The sequence below is a fragment of the Cervus elaphus genome, chromosome 4, assembly GCF_910594005.1.
Source record: "Cervus elaphus chromosome 4, mCerEla1.1, whole genome shotgun sequence".
Taxonomy (NCBI): Eukaryota; Metazoa; Chordata; class Mammalia; order Artiodactyla; family Cervidae; genus Cervus; species Cervus elaphus.
Genome location: NC_057818.1, coordinates 6,915,523 through 6,934,808, shown reverse-complemented (window position 1 = coordinate 6,934,808; position 19,286 = coordinate 6,915,523). Strand labels below are relative to the sequence as shown.

Here is a 19,286-nt window from a genome sequence, read left to right as displayed (position 1 = left end):
CCTCCTCAGTGAATCTATAAAGGCACACTAATGTAACTTGCAAACTTCTGTTTGTCCAATCTCCAGGTTCAACGTATAAATACACTCTCAGAGGAAGAGGGTTAAATAGAGGGGATCTTCCTACAGTGATGACGGGTTCCAGCAAAGAGGGAATCCACATACGTCCTCTATTAGGAAGATTCCTTCATCTGTTTATTTATTTAACACTTATTAATTCACTTACTCATGCACTTAATAAACATGTACGGGGCTTCCTGGGTTAAAAGAGATTATGCAGGAGGGGCTGTAGGACTGGAACTCTCTGGGGACGTGTAGGGAAAATATTCCTGCCCACAGTGTTACCCGTTGTGGCTGGACCCTGCTCTGGTCAGACAAGAAAGGCATTTCCTCAGATTTGTCAGTTTGCAGGGGTTATCTTGTCTTAGCACATCACTCAATTGTTCTACCCCCACTCTCATCCCTCAGTGGAGTTCAGGCACTAGCTAATGTCACCAGCTGTGTCCACAGTGTCACCAGCTAGGAAATTACACATGCACCTACTGGGTTCAGACGAGAAGTTGATCTTCTCATGCCCCCAAGGGCTGAGTCTTGACAAGAGTGTGCCCTTTAAAAGTCCTCGGGTCTTATCCAAAACCCAACCCATTACAGAGGCTCTTCCAAAGTGATCAGCTTTGTTTTCTACCCAATAGAGGGCTTATCTCATAGGTGTGTCTGTTCAAGTTCCATCTGTAAATTAGCTGGGCATTGAACAATTGATGCTTTTGAACTGTGGTGTTGGAGAGGACTCTTGAGAGTCCCTTGGACTGCAAGGAGATCCAACCAGTCCATCCTAAAGGAAATCAGTCCTGAATATTCATTGGAAGGACTGATGTTGAAGCTGAAACTCCAATACTTTGGCCACCTGGTGCGAAGAGCTGACTCATTTGAAAAGACCCCGATGTTGGGAAAGATTGAGGGCAAGAGAAGAGGATGACAGAGGATAAGATGATTGGATGGCATCACTGACTCGATGGACATGAGTTTGAGTAAACTCTGGGAGTTGGTGATGGACAGGGAGGCCTGGTGTGCTGCAGTCCATGGGGTCGCAGAGAGTCAGACATGACTAAGTGAGTGAACTGAACTGAGAGAATTAGGCCAGTGGATCTCAAACCTGAGTGGGCCCAAGGATTTGCATTTCTAAGTTCCCAGCTGCTGCTGCCACTGCTGCTGATTTCAGTTGCACACTGTGAAAGCCCCTGGTTTAAGGTCAAGGCAGCAGTGTTTAATTAGTAATTAATTTGCTCATTGAATATTGAGCACTGGTACTGCCCTAGGCAGGGGGGATGTCATGGTGAACCCAAACAGATTTGATTTCTCCCCCTTTTTTTGGAGCTTACTTTAGGCAGATATGAATCAATCATTATACAAATAAAAATTAAGTTGAAATCAAATGGGGTCCAGTGCCACAAAGGTGCCATGAGACCATTTACACTGAGGGTCTGCCTGATCAGGGCTGCCAGAGAACACATCCCTGGGGAAGTGATGAGTGGCAGGTGGAGGAGATATGTGGGTGAAGAGAGGTGGTAACAGGGTCCCAGGCAGAGGGAACAGCATGTAGACAGGGTGCTCAGGTCTGGTGCACTGGGATGACCCTGAGGGATGGGATGGGGAGGGAGGTGGGGGGGGTGTTCAGGATGGGATGACACATGTACACCCATGGCTGATTCACATCAGTTCAGTCGCTCAGTCGTGTCCGACTCTTTGCGACCCCATGAATCGCAGCACGCCAGGCCTCCCTGTTCATCACCAATTCCCGGAGTTTACTCAAACTCATGTCCATCAAGTCGGTGATGCCATCCAGCCATCTCATCCTCTGTCGTCCCCTTCTCCTCCTGCCCCCAATCCCTCCCAGCATCAGGGTCTTTTCAAATGAGTCAGTTCTTCACATCAGGTGGCCAAAGTATTGGAGTTTCAGCTTCAGCATCAGTCCTTCCAATGAACACTCAGGACTGATCTCCTTTAGGATGGACTGGTTGGATCTCTTTGCAGTCCAAGGGACTCTCAAGAGTCTTCTCCAACACCACAGTTCAAAAGCAGCAATTCTTTGGTGCTCAGCTTTCTTTACAGTCCAACTCTCACATCCATACATGACTACTGGAAAAACCATAGCCTTGACTAGACAGACCTTTGTCAGCAAAGTAATGTCTCTGCTTTTTAATATGCTATCTAGGTTGGTCATGACTTTCCGTCCAAGGAGTAAGTGTCTTTTAATTTCATGGCTGCAGTCACCATCTGCAGTGATTTTGCAGCCCAGAAAAATAAAGTCTGACACTGTTTCCACTGTTTCCCCTGATTCATATCAATGTATGGCAAAAACCACTACAATATTATAAAGTAATTAGCTTCCAATTAAAATAAATAAATTCATTTTTAAAATCTTTAAAAAAAATTAACTCTCCATAATGATCAAAATTGATTGCTTCATGTGAAAAAAAAAATGCTCAATGTTGCTAATTATTAGAGAAATGCAAATCAAAACTACAATGAGGTATCACCTCACAGCAGTCAGAATGGTCATCATCAAAATGTCTACAAACAATAAACTCCAGAGAGGGTGTGGAGAAAAGGGAGCCCTCCTACACTTTTGGTGGCAATGTAAATTGGTGCAGCCACTGTGGAAAAACAATATGGAGGTTTCTTAAAAAACTAAAAATAGAACTACCATATGATCCAGCAATCCCACTCCTGAGCATGTACCTGGCAAAAACACAATTCAAAAAGATACGTGCATCCCAATGTTCACTGCAGCACTATTTACAACAGCCAAGATATGGAAGCAAAATCTAAATGTCCACTGACAGGAATGGACAAAGAGGATGCCCTATACACAAACAGACACACAATGCAATATTGCTCAGCCATGAAAAAGCATGCAATGATGCCATCTGCAGCAACGTGGATGGGCCTAGAGATTATCATGCCAACTGAGGTAAGTCAGAAAGAGAAAGACAAACACCATATGATGTCACTTATATGTGGAATTTAAAAAAATGGTACAAATGAATTTATTCACAAAACAGAAACAGACTCACAGACTTATAAAACAGACTGTGGCTATCAAAGGGGGAAAGGCTGGAGGAGGAATAATGGAGGAGATTGGGATTAAAAAAAAATAACAAATTGTAGTAAGGGCATTTCATTTCACCAAACTTTCATTTCCAACTACGTATTTTTAAAATATGAGGGTGTGTGAGTTTATATAAACATGCAGAAGTATATGTGCATGAAACAAGTGTGTATGTAAATAAGTCCTGAGTCTGAACCACCATAAGATGAATTTTTCATGGTGTGCAGTAATAGAAAAAAGGGGGTCACAAACTTTCCTTGGTAAATGTTCTTTTCTTCTGGTTTGCACACTAATTGAAATAAAGCAATTTAGAATGTTAGAAAATTAAAAAAAGGGAGGGAGCCTGCTGCAGGCTGGAGAGGCAGCGGGAGGCGGCGCACAGATGCGGCTGAGGCCGGCTGAGCCCGCCCTGCTGGGGAGCTGCACATCTTCCTTTCTCACGTCCGTCCGAGGTCAGTTTTGCGCCCTCCCGTGGAAGTGAGAGCCTGCCCTGCATCTCCTAACCAGCCCTCCCAGACCAAGTCCTCCCCGTGAACTTCACTTCCCGAGGCCCTTCCCTCGGCCGGCAGGATGCCGCCCAGGGGCAGGAGTGGCCTCCCCGACACCAGGCTGTTGACACCTTCTGGGGCATCCCCGCTGGCCCTGCCTGTCCTCTGCTCCCCACTTCCTGTCCGGGGCTCCTCACACCCACGTTCTGCTCATGGGCCCACAACCTCCCCTCTGCCCATCCCAGTTCCTTGCACTGGCTGCCTGGCCTCGGCCTGCGGCTCTAGCCTCTGGTCTGTGGTTCTGCAGAAATGCAGGGCATGCCCACAGAAACACGTGGCCATATGCTCTGCCCACTTCCCCATCCTCACCTCTGACTCACCACCCCAGACACTCCGACTTTCTAGCTATTCCTAAAGCCCCACGTTCAAGGGCACCTACTGTGTGCCAGGCACAGCACAAGTCTCATCTCACGAGGCCTCGTGCCAATCCCGAGACTCAGGGCCATTTGATGGATGAGGAAACAGGCTCAGTGGAGTCAGCTGACTGTGTGGGGAATAGGAGGGCCCTTGTTTGAGCCGGACGCCAAGTGAGAGTCCCAGAGATGGAGTAGTTTTGTAGGGTGGATTGTAGCCAAGCCGGGGGTGACTACCACTGCCACTTATGGTTCCCAGTGGAGGCTGAGCAGAGAGTCAGGCAAGACAGGGTTTGCCCGTGCACAGAGCTCGAAATAAGCCACAAATTCGCTGCACGTTGCTGACATCACATCCTTTTGAAGGTCAGTGGTGCAGTGGGGCTGAAGGGAAGGGAGGAGATGGATTCTAAGGATGAGAAGCTGGGTAGAGGCTGGTGCCATTCCTGGGGGCCCTGAGGGTAAGAACACTCCACTGACTCAATTTGGTTGTAGAAGTCAAACCTGCGAGCAGACATTGCTCCTTTCAGGGCCAGCAATGTTCCTTCAGGTGAGAGCTGCAAAATGGAAAAGCGCTCCATCCCCTGTTTAGTTATTAGAAGCCCAGTCAGTGAATCAGACTGAACTGAACACTGGGTCTAGTTAAAATGCTCAGGCCCCGCAAGTAGGGACTTCCCTGATGGCTCAAATGGTAAAGAATCTGCCTGCAATGCAGGAGACCCGGGTTCGACTCCTGGGTCAGGAAGATCCCCTGGAGAAGGAAATGGCAACCCACTCCAGCATTCTTGCCTGGAGAATGCCATGGACAGAGGAGCCTGGCAGCCTGCAGTCCATGGGGTCACAAAGCGTCGGATATGACTGAACAACGAACACTTCCACTGCCTTTCCACACGGAGGCTTGGGTCAGGTCCTCCCTTGCTCATCCTTCCATTGACAAGCACCTTAGCAGCATCTTTTAATGGAACAATCATGACTCTCACAAGCAGAGCTACGCAGCCCGTCAGAGGCACAGAGACCATCCTCATTTCTGAGCTGCCCCCAGGGCCCCAGTTTCTTGAGTGTCCACCTTGCCTGCATAATCACATAAACACAGAGGGGGCAGAGAGTTAAAGGCAGCAGTTCCTACTCTGCTTTCTCCTGCTGTCATAAATCTCTGCAGACTTAAGAAGCAAATAGAAATAGCCCCAGCTCAGAGATCCTCTGCCAAATTCAGCAGCAAGATATTTGGGGATTGCTGACCCAAGATTTTCCTGTCTGTCTGTCCTTGGTCCCCAACCCCTGGCTCCTTCCCAGAAAGTGCCGCCTCTTTGCTTCTCGCCCACTTGGACCAGCGGGGAATTTCTCCTGAGTGGTGGCCTTTGCCATTGGGTCATTACTGGGCAAGCGGCCCTTCGACTTTGTCAATCAAGAGATCAGTTCCCCTTTATCATCGTAACTTCCGTTTCCAGTTGGGCCCTTGGCTCTCCTGCACGTCTTCTCGTTCAGAATCCCCTCGTCTCTGAGAACTCATTCCTGCCACGGCTTTAACCACTGCCACTGAACTCGTGACAGAGGGATGAGGCGATTTCAGCCAGCCCAGCACACAGTAGGCTGCTTAGTAAAAGTTCACTACCGATGCCTCCCACTGGCGCTTAGCAAAACCGCCTCTAGGAAGGAACCCTTTCTCTATTGTTTTCTCTCTGCTCTCTCCTGCTGGCTAGGCATTTGTTAATTTCCACTTGGCCTCAGCTTCTTTATTTGTAGGATGTGGAATTTCCATCTTGCTGGATACACACCAAATGGTCTCACTAAGATGCTCTAAAGAGCGAGAGGACAGATGCACACCTGGCGTGGGATTCACTCCCCGCCCCTCTCTACGGACTAAAATACTTCCTAGTCTTTGAGCTCCCACGTGGGGGGTGGGGGGCCGTCCACCTTGGTGCTCCCTCTGGTCTTTTCTCTCCTCTTTATTTTTAAAGCCCTTACAGTCAGACACACACAATTCAAAGCTTCGAACGCATCCACTTTGTTTCCTCTCCTGAAACAATGAGCCATACTCATCTCTCTCCTCCTGAAAAGAGAAGGGGGGAGTGACATAAAGGCTATGTCTGTATTATAAATATTTTTCCCCCATTCTCTTTAAAATGTCTGGTTCTAGGCTGCAGACATGTTCAAAAGAAGCAGACTGACTGGTTGATAAAAGAATTTCCGTCCCAAGAAATTTTACGCTATTATTTTTCCTAGTTGATTACACACAGCATTGTGTAACAGATAATATCCATGGATCAGAAAAGAAGGAAAAGTCACTCTGCATTCCACTCCTGTTGCATCTTAGTGGGTGAATCTTTTTCCCTTTCATTTTATGTCCTCACACGCCAAGGATTTATACAAAGCTGTGATCACAGTGTAGCTGGAATTTGGCATACTGCTTTTTTCACTCAATATGCTACTACGGATATTTTTTTCATTTTCTGACAGAGTCTTCATAACTAGTATGTTTTTTTTTAGGGGCTGCATAATACTCAAGTGTGTGGGTGTAGTGTAATCTACCGAGCCATTTCCCTTCTGTTGCTGATGGGGGCTGGTTCTGGATTTTCGCTATTACAGACGATGCTGTAATTCACCCTGTCGGTCTATCCTGGGCGCCTACAGTGAGGCAGAAGCAGCGCTTGGCTCTGCAAACAGGCAACATGGACCTGTGGCTTTTATCTTCTTTTGGATTTTTTCCTGAGGGTAGGCTTCATGGGACAGAGAGTATAAATATACCTGTGACTTCTCAAGTCATTTTTAGGCTAATCCTAGGACCTCTACTTAAAAACTCAAGGAAGTGTTGGAGGTCATATTTGCAGGATGGTGGTCGGAGGAGATGACCCTCAGATGCTGTTATCTTCTGCTTTTCTGACATCAGCAGAAATTGTCAATTCCGGGCTAACGGAGCAGGTCAAGTGCAGTGAGGGGATGAGGGGATGGTGCAGCTCCTGGGGTGTGGGGACCACAGAGGCTCCCTGGTACGGACTGTCACCTCTTCAGAAGAGCTGCCATCCCCTGCTTCTCTCCTACCACCTCCCAAATCCTCTGACCACGTCCTCCAGCCTCACTGGTCTCCTTGCAGATTCTGGAACTGACCAAGTCTCTCCCGACCCTGGGCCTTAGCACACGCCATTCCCCTGGGTCAGAAACGCTCTTCCTTTGGCCTAATTCTCATCCCTCAGTTCTCAGTCGGAATCTCACCCTTTGATGGATGACATGTCTGATTTCCCCATGTGCCTGTGCTGATTTCACTAGCACCTTGCATTTCTCCGCCGGAGTGCACACCAAAGTGCAAAGCAATGAACCTTTCAGTATCTTCTGTCCTGTCTTCCCCACTGAGACTCTCCGCTCCGTGAAGACAGTGATTCTCACGGTGGTTTCTGCTGGACCTGCTGTCCTAGCAGAGTACCCGGCCCACCACAGATACTTGGTACTGACTAAGCTGGTCAGGGCAGGAACAGAGGAGAGGATGCTTGCAAAAATATCGCTTCAGAGGATGAAAGGAAAGAGGATGGGGGGATCAGGTCACAGCTTGAAAGATGCAAGTTAAAGAAAGGAAGGCGGTCCCCTGGCAGCTACTCAGTAAACAACCTGCCTGCTAAAGCAGGAGACCCGGGTTCAACTCCTGCTCCGGGAAGATCCTAGATGCCACGGAGCAACTAAGCCCATGCCCACAGCCACTGTGCCCGAGTGCTGCAACTCCCGAAGCCTGTGCCCCACAACAAGAGAAGCCACCACGAGACGCCCGAGCACCACAACCAGAGAGGGTCACTCCCACTCGTTGCAGCTAGAGAAAGCCTGCGAGCAGCAGCATCGAAGGCCCAGTGAGCCAAAAGAATAAAGAGCCACCTGAGGTGTATAAAAGCAGGCAAGAGTATATTCTGAAAGTCTTTCAGACTACTATACATAAAATAGATAAGCAACAAGGATTTACTGTATAGCACAGGGAATTCTATTCAATATCCTGTAAAACTATACTGGAAAATATAATCATCTATACTTAAATTTTTTACAAAATGCCTGTGATCTCTGGACATCTGAGAAATGGATGGTGAAGTTCTAATATCTAGCTTTAAAGCTCTCTTTTCACACCTCATGGGAAATACTAGGGTAACCTTAAATAGCATGTAGATCTCCCCATTCAAAATCTAAAATCAAATGGGAGAATTCAGACCATCAGAAGGCTTTCCTTTCCAAGAAACTTCCCAAGTTTCATCCAATCTGCTCCAAATCTATCATTTCAAGCAACCAGATCTCTCGTCTTGCAGCCCTTCAATTTTTCATCTTAATCAGGGATGTGGAGAAAATGATTTCTTTGTTATGATGCTAGCTGGACAACCTAATCCTGTGTAGCTTACAGTTTTGTGCTGGAGACTGAAAATACATAAACAGTGGCTCTGGGATGTGGCTGAATCCTCCCAGGGGCTGTGGGTGGAGCAGAGCCTGGGAATCAGCCTTGAATGCTGAGAATCAGCAGGGTGGAGACCCACAGATCATCTGCAAGTGTGGCGGCAGCTGGGTGTGCCATCTGATTCCCTGTGGTGGCGTGCACATGGCCGTGATCAATAGCTTCAGGGTCACAGGTGGAATACGGATCCGATTATAAACCAAAGTCTCCCCGTGGAGACCGCAACAGCCAGCAGACTGACACCTCTGCCTTCATTCTCCCTGCAGCACCAGTGACTGTTCCAAACCTGTGTCCCATTTGTCCCCACCGTGGTCCTTTGGTGGCTCTCAGTCACACCCAGGTTGGAGTCCACGTTCCCTGGGGCTGTTATGTGAATGAGTGAGAAATAAACTTCTCTGTGTTATGGTAGTGTTGTAGCAGCTCTCACAATTCAGCTTGGTGAGTTACTTAACTTCTCAGTTCCTTGGGTTTATCCTCTCCAAAATGGGGATAATAATAAGGCTGTTGAGAGGATTAGATGAGCGAATTCCATGTGAAATAGCCCAGAGCTAGTAACATGCATGTTCATCATTATGGCATTATGACACTGAGAAAGAGTGTGTGCATGCTCAGCTGTCTGACTCTGCGACCCCACGGGCTGTAGCCCGCCAGGCTCCTCTGTCCATGGGATTTCCCAGGCAAGAACACTGGAGTAGGTTGCTGCTTCCTTCTCCGGAGGATCTTCCCAACCTAGGGATCAGCCGGAGTCTCCTGCGTTGGCAGGCAGGTTCTTTACCACTGAGCTGATGACTGTTATTAGCCCTCCTCTAAATGATGCTCCTGTTCTTTAACAAGGGGCTTCCCTGATGGCTCAGTTGGTAAAGAATCCACCAGCAATGCAGGAGACCCCGGTCTGATTCCTGGGTCGGGAAGATCCCCTGGAGGAGGGATAGGCTACCCACTCCAGTATTCTTGGGCTTCCCTGGGGGCTCAGCTGGTAAAGAATCCGCCTGCAGTGTGGGAGACCTGGGCCCATGCGGTCACAAAGAGTCAGACACGACTGAGAGAAATTCTCTAAGAGAGAAGTGCAGGGACCATCCCGGTGCCTTTAGAACAAGCATCTTACCGCTTCACGTCCTGCACATAGTCTGCGTTTCTGTCCAAGAGGTGGGTCACGGAGTCCTTGATGGCTTCATGCTTGAAAGTAGAAGCCGTTCCAAAGACAGTCACGCTGGGGACAGTGGAGCACAGCTGAGCCACAGCTTGGCCCTAGAAGTGAAATATCACAGACAAGTCACACAGGAGAGCCACCACCCGACAGCTAGTCTTGCTGGGCGAAAAGCAGGATTTCTCAGCCTTGGCGCTATTGACCTTTTTCTGGTTGGATTGGTCTTCATTGCAGGGGGCTGAACTGTGCATTGTGAGATGTTTAGCAGGGTCCCTGGCCTTCACCTACTCGGTACCAGCAGCAAGCCCCCAGCTGTGACACCCAAAAATATCTCCAGTCAACATCGCTCACTACTAGAGAGATGCAAATCAAAACTACAGTGAGATACCACCTCACTGGTCAAAACAGCCATCATCAAAAAATGCACAAACAATAAATTCTGGAGAGGGTGTGGAGAAAAGGGAACCCTCTTGCACTGTTGGTGGGAATGTAAATTGAAACAGCCACTATGGAGATTCCTTAAAAAAAACTAGGAATAAAACTACCATAGGACCCAGCAAGTCCTACTACTGGGCATATACCCTGAGGAAACCAAACTGAAAAAGACACAGATAGCCCACTGTTCATTGCAGCACTATTTACAATAGCTAGGACATGGAAGCATCCTAGATGTCTATCAACAGATGAATGGATAAAGAAGCTGTGGTGCATATACACAATGAGACAGTACTCAGACATAAGAAGGAACACATCTGAGTCAGTTCCAATGAGGCGGATGAACCTAGAGCCTATTACACAAAGTGAAGTAAGTCAGAAAGAGAAAAACAAGTATCGTATATTAGCGCACATATACAGAATCTAGAAAGAGGTACTGATGAACCTCTGTGCGGGGCAGCAGTGGAGATGCAGAGAGAGCAGACTTATGGACACAGGGGTAGGGAGGAAGGAGAAGGTGGGACAACTGGAAACACGTACACTACCGTATGAAAAACAGATAGCCCACGGGAATCTGCCGATGACTCCGGGAGCTCAAACTGGGGCTCTGTAACAACCTAGAAGGTTGGGATGGGCTGGGAGGTGGGGCAGAGGTTCAGAGGGAGGGGACATGCGTATACCTATGGCTGATTCATGTTGGTGTATGGCAGAAACCAATACTGTGGAGCAATTACCTTGCAGTTAAAGAATAAATGAATTAAAAAAAATATCTCCAGACATTTCAAAGTGTTCCCTGGGAAACACAATCTCCCCTGGTTGAGAATCACTGGTATAGAGGAAGGAGAGCCAGCAAAACCCTGGTACCAAGACAGAACAATGATCATTTAACCATCTGGACTTCAGGTTCTCCATCTATAAGTCAGCACTAATATTACCTATGCCCCAGGGATCTTGGAGGATGTCCTAGTTTGGATTCCCCAGAAGCAGATCCTGAGGCAAGGATTTTGAGAGCAAGTCCTTTATCTGGAATAGGATCACAGGAAATACCAGGGTATTAAGACAGAAATAGAAGGCAGTCAATAAACAAATCAACCCTGAATATTCATTGGAAGGACTGTTGCTGAAGCTCTAATACTTTGGCCACTTGATGCACAGAGTTGACTCACTGGAAAAGACCCTGATGCTGGGAAACATTGAGGGAAGGAGGAGAAGGGGGCGACAGAGGATGAGATAGTTGGATGGCATCACAGACTCAATGGACATGACTTTGAGCAAACTCCGGGAGATGGTGAAGTTCAGGGGAGCCTGGTGTGCTGCAGTCCATGGGGTCACAAAGAGTCCGACATGACTTAGTGACTGAACAACAAACAACAACAGCCTTTGTCTGGAACAGGACTGCAGGAAACACCAGGATATCAAGACAGAAATAGGAGGCAGTCAATAAAGGGTGTGTTTATCAAGTCAACATCCACCATGGTAACTGGAACTGGGTCCCTCTAAGGAACTCCATCAGCAAATGTAGATTACACCTGGGATTATCCGAACCAAGCAGTGAGGAAGCTGGAATATCTGTCCACCAAATTTCCATCTGATATGGGTTCAGGGTTGCTTCTGCAGCAGTAGGCATGTCTGGCTTGCCCTTAGAGACCAAACGTGCTTCCACAGCCAGTTAGGAGCCCTGAGTGAGCAAACTGCAGCATGCTGAGTGCAGAGAAGGTATGATGTGCTTGACAGCATCTGCTCCGGGGGCGTGAAATGAGGTGACGTGTAACACAGGTTGGTGCCTGGCACAAACCATGGTACTCAGTCAGTGTTAACCATCCATGCCCCATAGTGGCTTATTACACCCAGAGCTGAGCTGTCCAAGCATATGAAGAAAAAGCCAGTACATGAGATTTAAATAGCAAATGGTTCAAGAGAAATCACAAAAGTAGTTAGGAATGGGTAATCTCCCCATGTCCTTTTTCAGTATGGTCAGAGGTTTGAGTCAGTGGGCAAAATACTACAATAACATGCATTCACAAACCTTCCAGTAAAACCCAATTTGCTAATTAATTTGCATCCTAAAACCAAATGCTATCTTTTTCCAGTGTTCCATCAACCATCTTCATGAGGCAGAAATTATTAAGGAGGGAAATTATTCCACCAAAGGCATCTGTGATATGAATTACCGCCTCTCACTTTATTTACATATTCATGTTGCTGGACTCAATAAGGCTGGCAGGTCAGTTTGTGGAAACACAATTCTTCCCAACATTTGCAATGAAAGGCAACATTGAGAGCATCAGAAAATGTCAGATTTATAAGCTCATCCAGTTACCCCCTCCTCCTCATTGTTTTACAGAGCAGGGACAGGGGACTCTGAAAGGTTAGGGTGACCCAGTTCTTCTGAGGCAGAGCTGGGATGCAAAGCAAGGTCTCTTGACTCCCAGCTACTGCCATTTTCTATTATGCCATGCTGTCTACTTATTTTGACATTTCGAGTTAAGTGGATTTTTAAGTTGCTGTCTAAAATAGACACATTACTGACATGCCCGCCTGGAGGTCAACATTTTAGAACACAGCCATGAACCTGAGACTCTAGATGGGCTGTTCTTCTCTGCTCTAAGAATAGCTTTGGTATTTTGGTTAATTTCTTTTAAGAAAATTTTATTTATTTATTTTTGGCTGCGTTGGGTCTTTGTTGCTGCATTTGGGCTTTCTCTAGCTGTGGCTAGCAGGGGCTACTCTCCAGCTGCAGTGTGAGGGCTTCTCATTGGGGCAGCCTCCCTGGGTGCAGAGCCTGGGCCTGGGCATGCAGGATTCGGCAGTCGCACCTGTGGGCTCAGCAGTTTCGGCACGTGGGCTCCAGAGGGCGGACTCAGCGGCTGTGGCACCCGGGCTCAGTAGCCCCGAGGCCGCTTGGTTTCCCCTTAGCTGCCCCAACCAGGGGCCTAACCCGTGTCCCCTGCACTAGCAGGCAGGTTCTTAATTACTCAACTACCAAGGAGTTGGCTCATTTCTGTATCTCCTCATTTTAGAGAACAAAAAAGGGGTTATCCTTCCTGTGCGTGCGTCCTGAGCTGCTTCAGTCGCTTTCGACTCTGTGTGACCCTGTGGGCTATAGCCCATCAGAGTGTAAATGTCAGCAACCAACGTGACGATCCTTTAAAATTCGACAGGTACTGTTGGTACTGCTGGGGTGGGAGCTTAGAGCTGGTGCTCATAGCTGCGTAGTCCCTATCCTGCCTTCCGTCCTTAAACAAGTGAGCGAAAATCACTCAGTCATGTCCGACTCTTTGCGACCCCATGGACTATAGCCCGCCAGGCTCCTCTCCAGGCCAGAATACTGGAGTGGGTAGCCATGCCTTTCTCCAGGGGATCTTCCCAACCCAGGGATGGAACCCAGGTCTCCCACACTGCAGGCGGATTCTTTACCATCTGAGCCACCAGGGAAGCCCTTGAGCAAATCTGACATTTATCCACTCCACTCCTTTGCAGATTCCTACTATATGCTACCTCGTCACACTGTGTAATAGATGCTGGAGCGGCAGATTCCTGATACACCTTCACCTCTCTAGTCCCACCGAGGCCCACAGCTGTGTATTGAACTACATCTTACCAGCCGCTTCACCTGGTTCTCCAGAAACCACACATCAGACTCAAGCGATCCAAAACATAACTCATGGCTCTCTCCAAATGAGTTACTCCTTGTAAGAGCTTGCGAGGGCTGCCGTCACGAAATGCCACGACTGGGCGGCTTAACCAACAGGACTTTGCTGTTTCATGGTTCTGAGGCTGGAGGTCTGAACTCAGAGTGTCAGCTCCTTCCAATGACCGTGAGGGAGGGAGCAGACCCAGGCCTCCCTCCTGGCTTGCAGATGGCAGTCTTCTCCCTGGGTCTCCTCACACTGGTCTTCTTTCCTGTGCCCGTCTGTGCCCACAGACCCCCTTCTTGTAAGGACAACAGTCTTGTGGGTTTAAGGCTTACCCTCATGACCTCGTTGTAACTCGATGACCTCTGTGAAGATCCCGCCTCCAAACAAGGGCACATTTTGAGGTGCTGGGCTTTAGGATTTTAATTTATGAACTGGACGAGTGCAGGGGGACATGATCCAACCCCAAACACTCCTCCCACTGCATTTCCTGCCTCAGTGGATGGAGCGGCACCATTCACTCATTGCTAAAGACAGGAAGCATGGAGTCGTGCTGAACCCCTCTCCCAGTTGGCACAGATGTTGCTTCCACTCACCATCCCTTGTGACCACCACTTCCTCCCCTAGACTATGACAACACCCCTCTCACCAGCCTGGCTGTTTCCACGTGGACTTTGCACCGTGAAGGGTGATTTTCCTCAAACACACCACTGAACATTTCCTCATGGGCTGCAAGGCTGCCCAACGCCTGTCCTGCCTTCTGGATAAAATGCACACTGTTTACTTGACCGCACAAGGCCAGCCCCCCGGGATCTGACCCAGTAACCTCACTAAGAGACAGCCGCCACCTTGCCAATATCCACTCCCTAGCTACACACACTTTAGCCATCACTGACAGTGGCCCTGACCCTCATCCCTAGGTGTTCTCAGAACAAGCCTTCAACCTTCTTTTACTGAGGAAGGAGCTGAGGTTTACGGAGGTCAGGGGCCTGGGCCAAGGCCACCAGGGTGCGATGTGGCAAAGCTTGATGTGCTGTGTTCACTGGCTGAGGGACCCTGAGTAACCGTCCACTCCTCTGCATTTTATAGCATATACATCACATGGCATACTATATAAATTCTAAGATTGCTGTAGGACATAATGCACCCACAGGCTTAGCACAGGGAACACTCAATAAGCATCTGCACTCATTACCACTAGGACTCCTATTGCCATTTTTCTCCATATTATTATGGTTATACGGGCAGTGGGAGCAGACCCATGATCTACTCTGCAGCCCCACATGCTGTTTGCAACAGTGCCGGTTTCCCCAAATGCTTCCCCTCTCCTGTCACGACCTGGCTGTCCACTCCCTTCTGCAGCTCACAGTACTCGCTCTGAGGCCGCCCGTCTCCCGAGCATCCCAGGCAGAACCTCTGCCCTCTTCCAGGGCCGCCACTGAACGTCCTCCAGGACAGCAGCCGCCACTTTCTGTGGCTGCTCGCTGACCCATCCATGCACCTCAAGGGGTCCGAGACGGTGCCTCGTGGGCTCCCCACCCCAGTCCCCAGGCAGAGCCTGGCACGGAGCAGGTGTTTGGTAAAATGTGTTGAATCGATGCACGAGAAATAACAGGGGTTTGACGTAATGGGGAAGCCCCTTGTCACTTTGCAGATTTCTTTGTTCTTTAGCTTTGCAGAGCGGGAATAAAGCAGAGATTTAACCCTCAGCGTAACTAGTCTCTGGCCCAAGCAGAAAGTTACCATTTCCATTTTAAAGAGAAAGATACATGTGGTAATAAAATGAAGTGACAGAAGTAACTGGGTTACCTACATATTTATATTATTATGTAATATATGTGAGCATTATATATAATATATAATACATAAATATATTATATAATACAATTACAGTCAGCCCTCATGGATACTGATTCTGCATCTGTGGAGGCAACAATCGGTGATTTGAAAATATTCTGGAAAAATAAATTCCAGAAGGTTCCAGAAAATAAAACTTGAATTCACCTCTGGCAACTATTTACATAGAATTTATCTTGTATTAGGGCTTATAAATAATCTTGAGATGATTTAAAGTACATGGAGGATGTGCATAGGTTATATGCAAACACTATCCCATTTTATATAAAAGACTTGAGCACCCTTGGATTTTGATTTCTGTTGGGGGAGGGGTGTGGCCCTGTAGATACCAAGGGACAACTGTGTATATATAATTATATATACAATCTAAAACTAGTATTATATGTATATATGTATAGGCTTCCCAGATGGTGCTAGTGGTAAAGAACCTGCCTGATAATGCAGGAGACAGGAGAGATGTGAGTTCGATCCCTGGGTTGGGAAGAGCCCCTGGAGGAGGGCGTGGCAACCCATGCCCAATATTCGTGCCTGGAGCATCCCACGGACAGAGGAGCCTTGTGGGCTACAGTCCCTGGGGTTGCAAAGAATCAGACACAACTGAGCACACACGCATGTATATAATATAAATGCACATATAGTTAGCACAATATACAAGTAGTACATGTAGTATTATAATGTCTATTATTATATAAATAGTGATGGGTAGTAAACACAAGCTCAGTACACCTCTATCTGCAGCACTCCCACCCCCTCTTTTAGCTCTTAATTAATTCACTCAGGCAATGAGAGGCCCTGCAAGATCCTCAGTGATTGTCTAAAATAAATAATGCCCAGCATTCTGTATTTAAGCAGAAAAGTGCTCTCCCTCACATTTATAGAAAATCTGTACCCTCCCTTCTCCAACTCCCAAGGTGAATGCAAGATCAGCATCTAATTTATCCTCGGTTTCTCCCACGTGCCTAGCAAACAGCATGGACTCAATAAACATTTGCGGAAGACGGAGTGAATTTTCAATAAAAAGGATTTTGCAATTTACCTGCAGACCCAGAACATAAAATGAACAAGACAATCCAGTCTCCCAGCAACAGCAGTAAATGGAGATTTGCTTGTTTCTAATTGATTCCCCTTCCCTCTGTAGGATGTAAGAGCTCGCAAGCCTCTGCCTCCCTTCCCTGCAGCTGACCGTGCAGCGGTCACAGCGGCCGTGGTTCCTGCCTCCCACCTTGTGCCAGGTACTGGGCTGAAGAGCTTCCTTAAATCCTTACATCACGTGTGGGACACTTTGTTTTTCTCTTATACCTGAAAACGGGGATTCAGAGAGGAAAAGGAACCCATCCAGGGTTATGGCGCTTGTGCGTGGTAAGGCTGGGGTCAGACTCTGCTGTCCCCGACTCCTTGGCCGCTCTGCTGTTAATCTTTTTGTCCATCCTGCTAAGCACTCAGAGAAGGAAATGGCAACCCACCCCAGTACTCTTGCCTAGAGAATTCCGTGGACAGAGGAGCCTGGTGGGCTGCTGCCTGTGGGGTGGCAGAGAGTCAAGACACGACTGAAGCAGCTTAGCAGCAGCTTAACACTCAAGTTGCTGACATGGAAATCTTAGAGGAAGCCATGGGTCCTTGACATCAGTCTGGCAGGCTTCACTGATCCACTCTGGATAGCTCTGTCTCAGGTTAAGATAGGTGAACGGATTTCAACCAGCTCGGTCCTAATCCCAGGGCTGTTGAGGTCTCCTCAAGCAGAGCACAGACAGTGGGAAATCCAAGGCCAATAATTATGAGGGAGTTGTTTGGGGAGGGGGGTGGTTCCTGAAGTTCGACTCTTATCAACAGACGGGCAGTTCAAAGCAAGATCTTATTCCAGAAAATCTGGGCACAGAAGATGAACAATTTGAGGAGCAGGTGGTTGTTTTAGTTGCTAAGTTGTGTCCCACTCTTTGCAACCTGACGGACTGTAGCCCTCGGGGCTCCCCTGTCCATGGGATTCTCTAGGCGAGAATACTGGAGTGGGCTGACATTTCCTTCTCCAGGGGATCTTCCCACGGTTCAAACCTCCATCTCCTGCTTGGCAGGAGGGTTCTTTACCACTGTGCCACCTGGGAAGGTCAGGGGAGCAGGTACATCTGTATAAAAGGCTTCGTACCTGCCTGAGACATATTCAGTATGTTAAATGACAATTTCTAACACAGCTGTCCTGGAATCAGGACTGAGCCTGGTTGAAATTCTGGTTACCCACTCCACCGGAGTTTAGAATAGATGCTCTCCCTTATATGTGGAATCTAAAAAGACATGAAACAAATGAACTTATTTACAAAACAGAAGCAGATTCACAGACTTAGAGAGGGACTTATGGTTGCTGGGGAGGAGGGGGAATGAAGGAAGAGATAGTTAGGGAGTTTGGGATGGACATGTACCTACTGCTATATTTAAACTGGATAACCACAAGGACCTACTGTATACCACGGGGGACTCTGCTTAATGTTATGTGGCAGCCTGGATGGGAGGGGGGAGAATGGAAACACGGCTGAGTCCCTATGCTGTCCACCTGAAACTATCACAGCACTGTTAACTGGTCACGCTCCAGTACAAAGCTAAAAGTTTAATTTAAAAAAATCTAAAAAAAATAACAGACTGTTGGACTCAGTAGGGGAAGGAGAGGGTGGGATGATTTGAGAGAAAAGCATTGAAACATATGCATTACTGTATGTGAAATAGATAGCCAGTGGGAGTTTGATGGATGACACAGGGAACCCAAAGCTGGTGCTCTATGACAACTGAGAAGGGTGGGATGAGGAGGGAGGTGGGGGGGATTCAAGAGGGAGGGGACCTATGTATACCTAGGGCCGATTCAGGTTGATGTATGGCAAAAACCATGACAATATTGTAAACAATTATCCTCTAATTAAAAAAAAAAAGAAAAAATCTTTGATTATGGAATAGGCACTCCTGTCAGGGCACTGAGATTCAGGATGCGGCATCAGATTCTCAAGGAAGTAGGAGACAATGGAAAGATGGCTTCAAAGGGCCTCTCTGATACAGAGGTTCTCTACCTCCTCATCATATACCACAACTCTAGCTTTGGACAGACTGAGCATATGGAAAAATGCCAAGTCTTTCCTAAGCACCACACCCTCTCACCACAGGACCTTTGCACATACAGGTTCCACTGCCTGTAGCCGTCTCTCCTGTCTTTTCTCTTGGCTGATTCCCAGTCATCCCTTGAACCTCAGCATGTCACTTCTTTGTCGCTCATTCCATCATTAGAGGGCTATTTCATGACTGCCTCTAGTATGTTAGACCCTAACCCTAACCCTATGGGAGTTCCTGGAAAGATAAAGGTGAATGAGTTATAAACGGTTCCTATCACTTTGGAGCTTGCATTCCTCTAGAGGCAACAGATATTAATAAAATAAAGATACTATTAAAAGTACAGTCATACACTTAAACCAATGGAGTGAGAATGCCAATTCCAACCACTGAACCTGGGATAAGACCACGTCGGCACACTGCACTCTTGCAAATGTGTGGCAAATAAGGGACACGCACTTTACTGCATGTGGACATACGAAGGGAAAGACTAGACAAGCTGGGAACTTGAACTTGATCCCCGTGGTCTCTCCAGTGCCATGATTTCTAGGTCACACGGACTGGTTCTTAGCTGGTCTATAAAAAAATCTGTTTGAAAAGCCTCCCAAAGAGAATGAGACTTTACACAGTATCCTACATTTAGTGAAAAATGGAATTTTCTACTGCTAACTTGACATTTCCGAGATCACTTATAAAAGAGAATTAGG

General features: G+C 47.6%; 1 protein-coding gene across 1 annotated transcript in view; it reads right to left on the bottom strand.

Moving 5' to 3' along the window:
- The window catches only part of VAT1L (vesicle amine transport 1 like), a 166,734-nt gene that overhangs the window by 84,713 nt on the left and 62,735 nt on the right, over window positions 1–19,286 (bottom strand). The window contains exon 4 of the mRNA XM_043898103.1: window positions 9,527–9,669. Within this exon, the coding sequence (XP_043754038.1) occupies window positions 9,527–9,669 (143 nt within the window). The remainder of the gene's footprint in view (window positions 1–9,526; window positions 9,670–19,286) is intronic.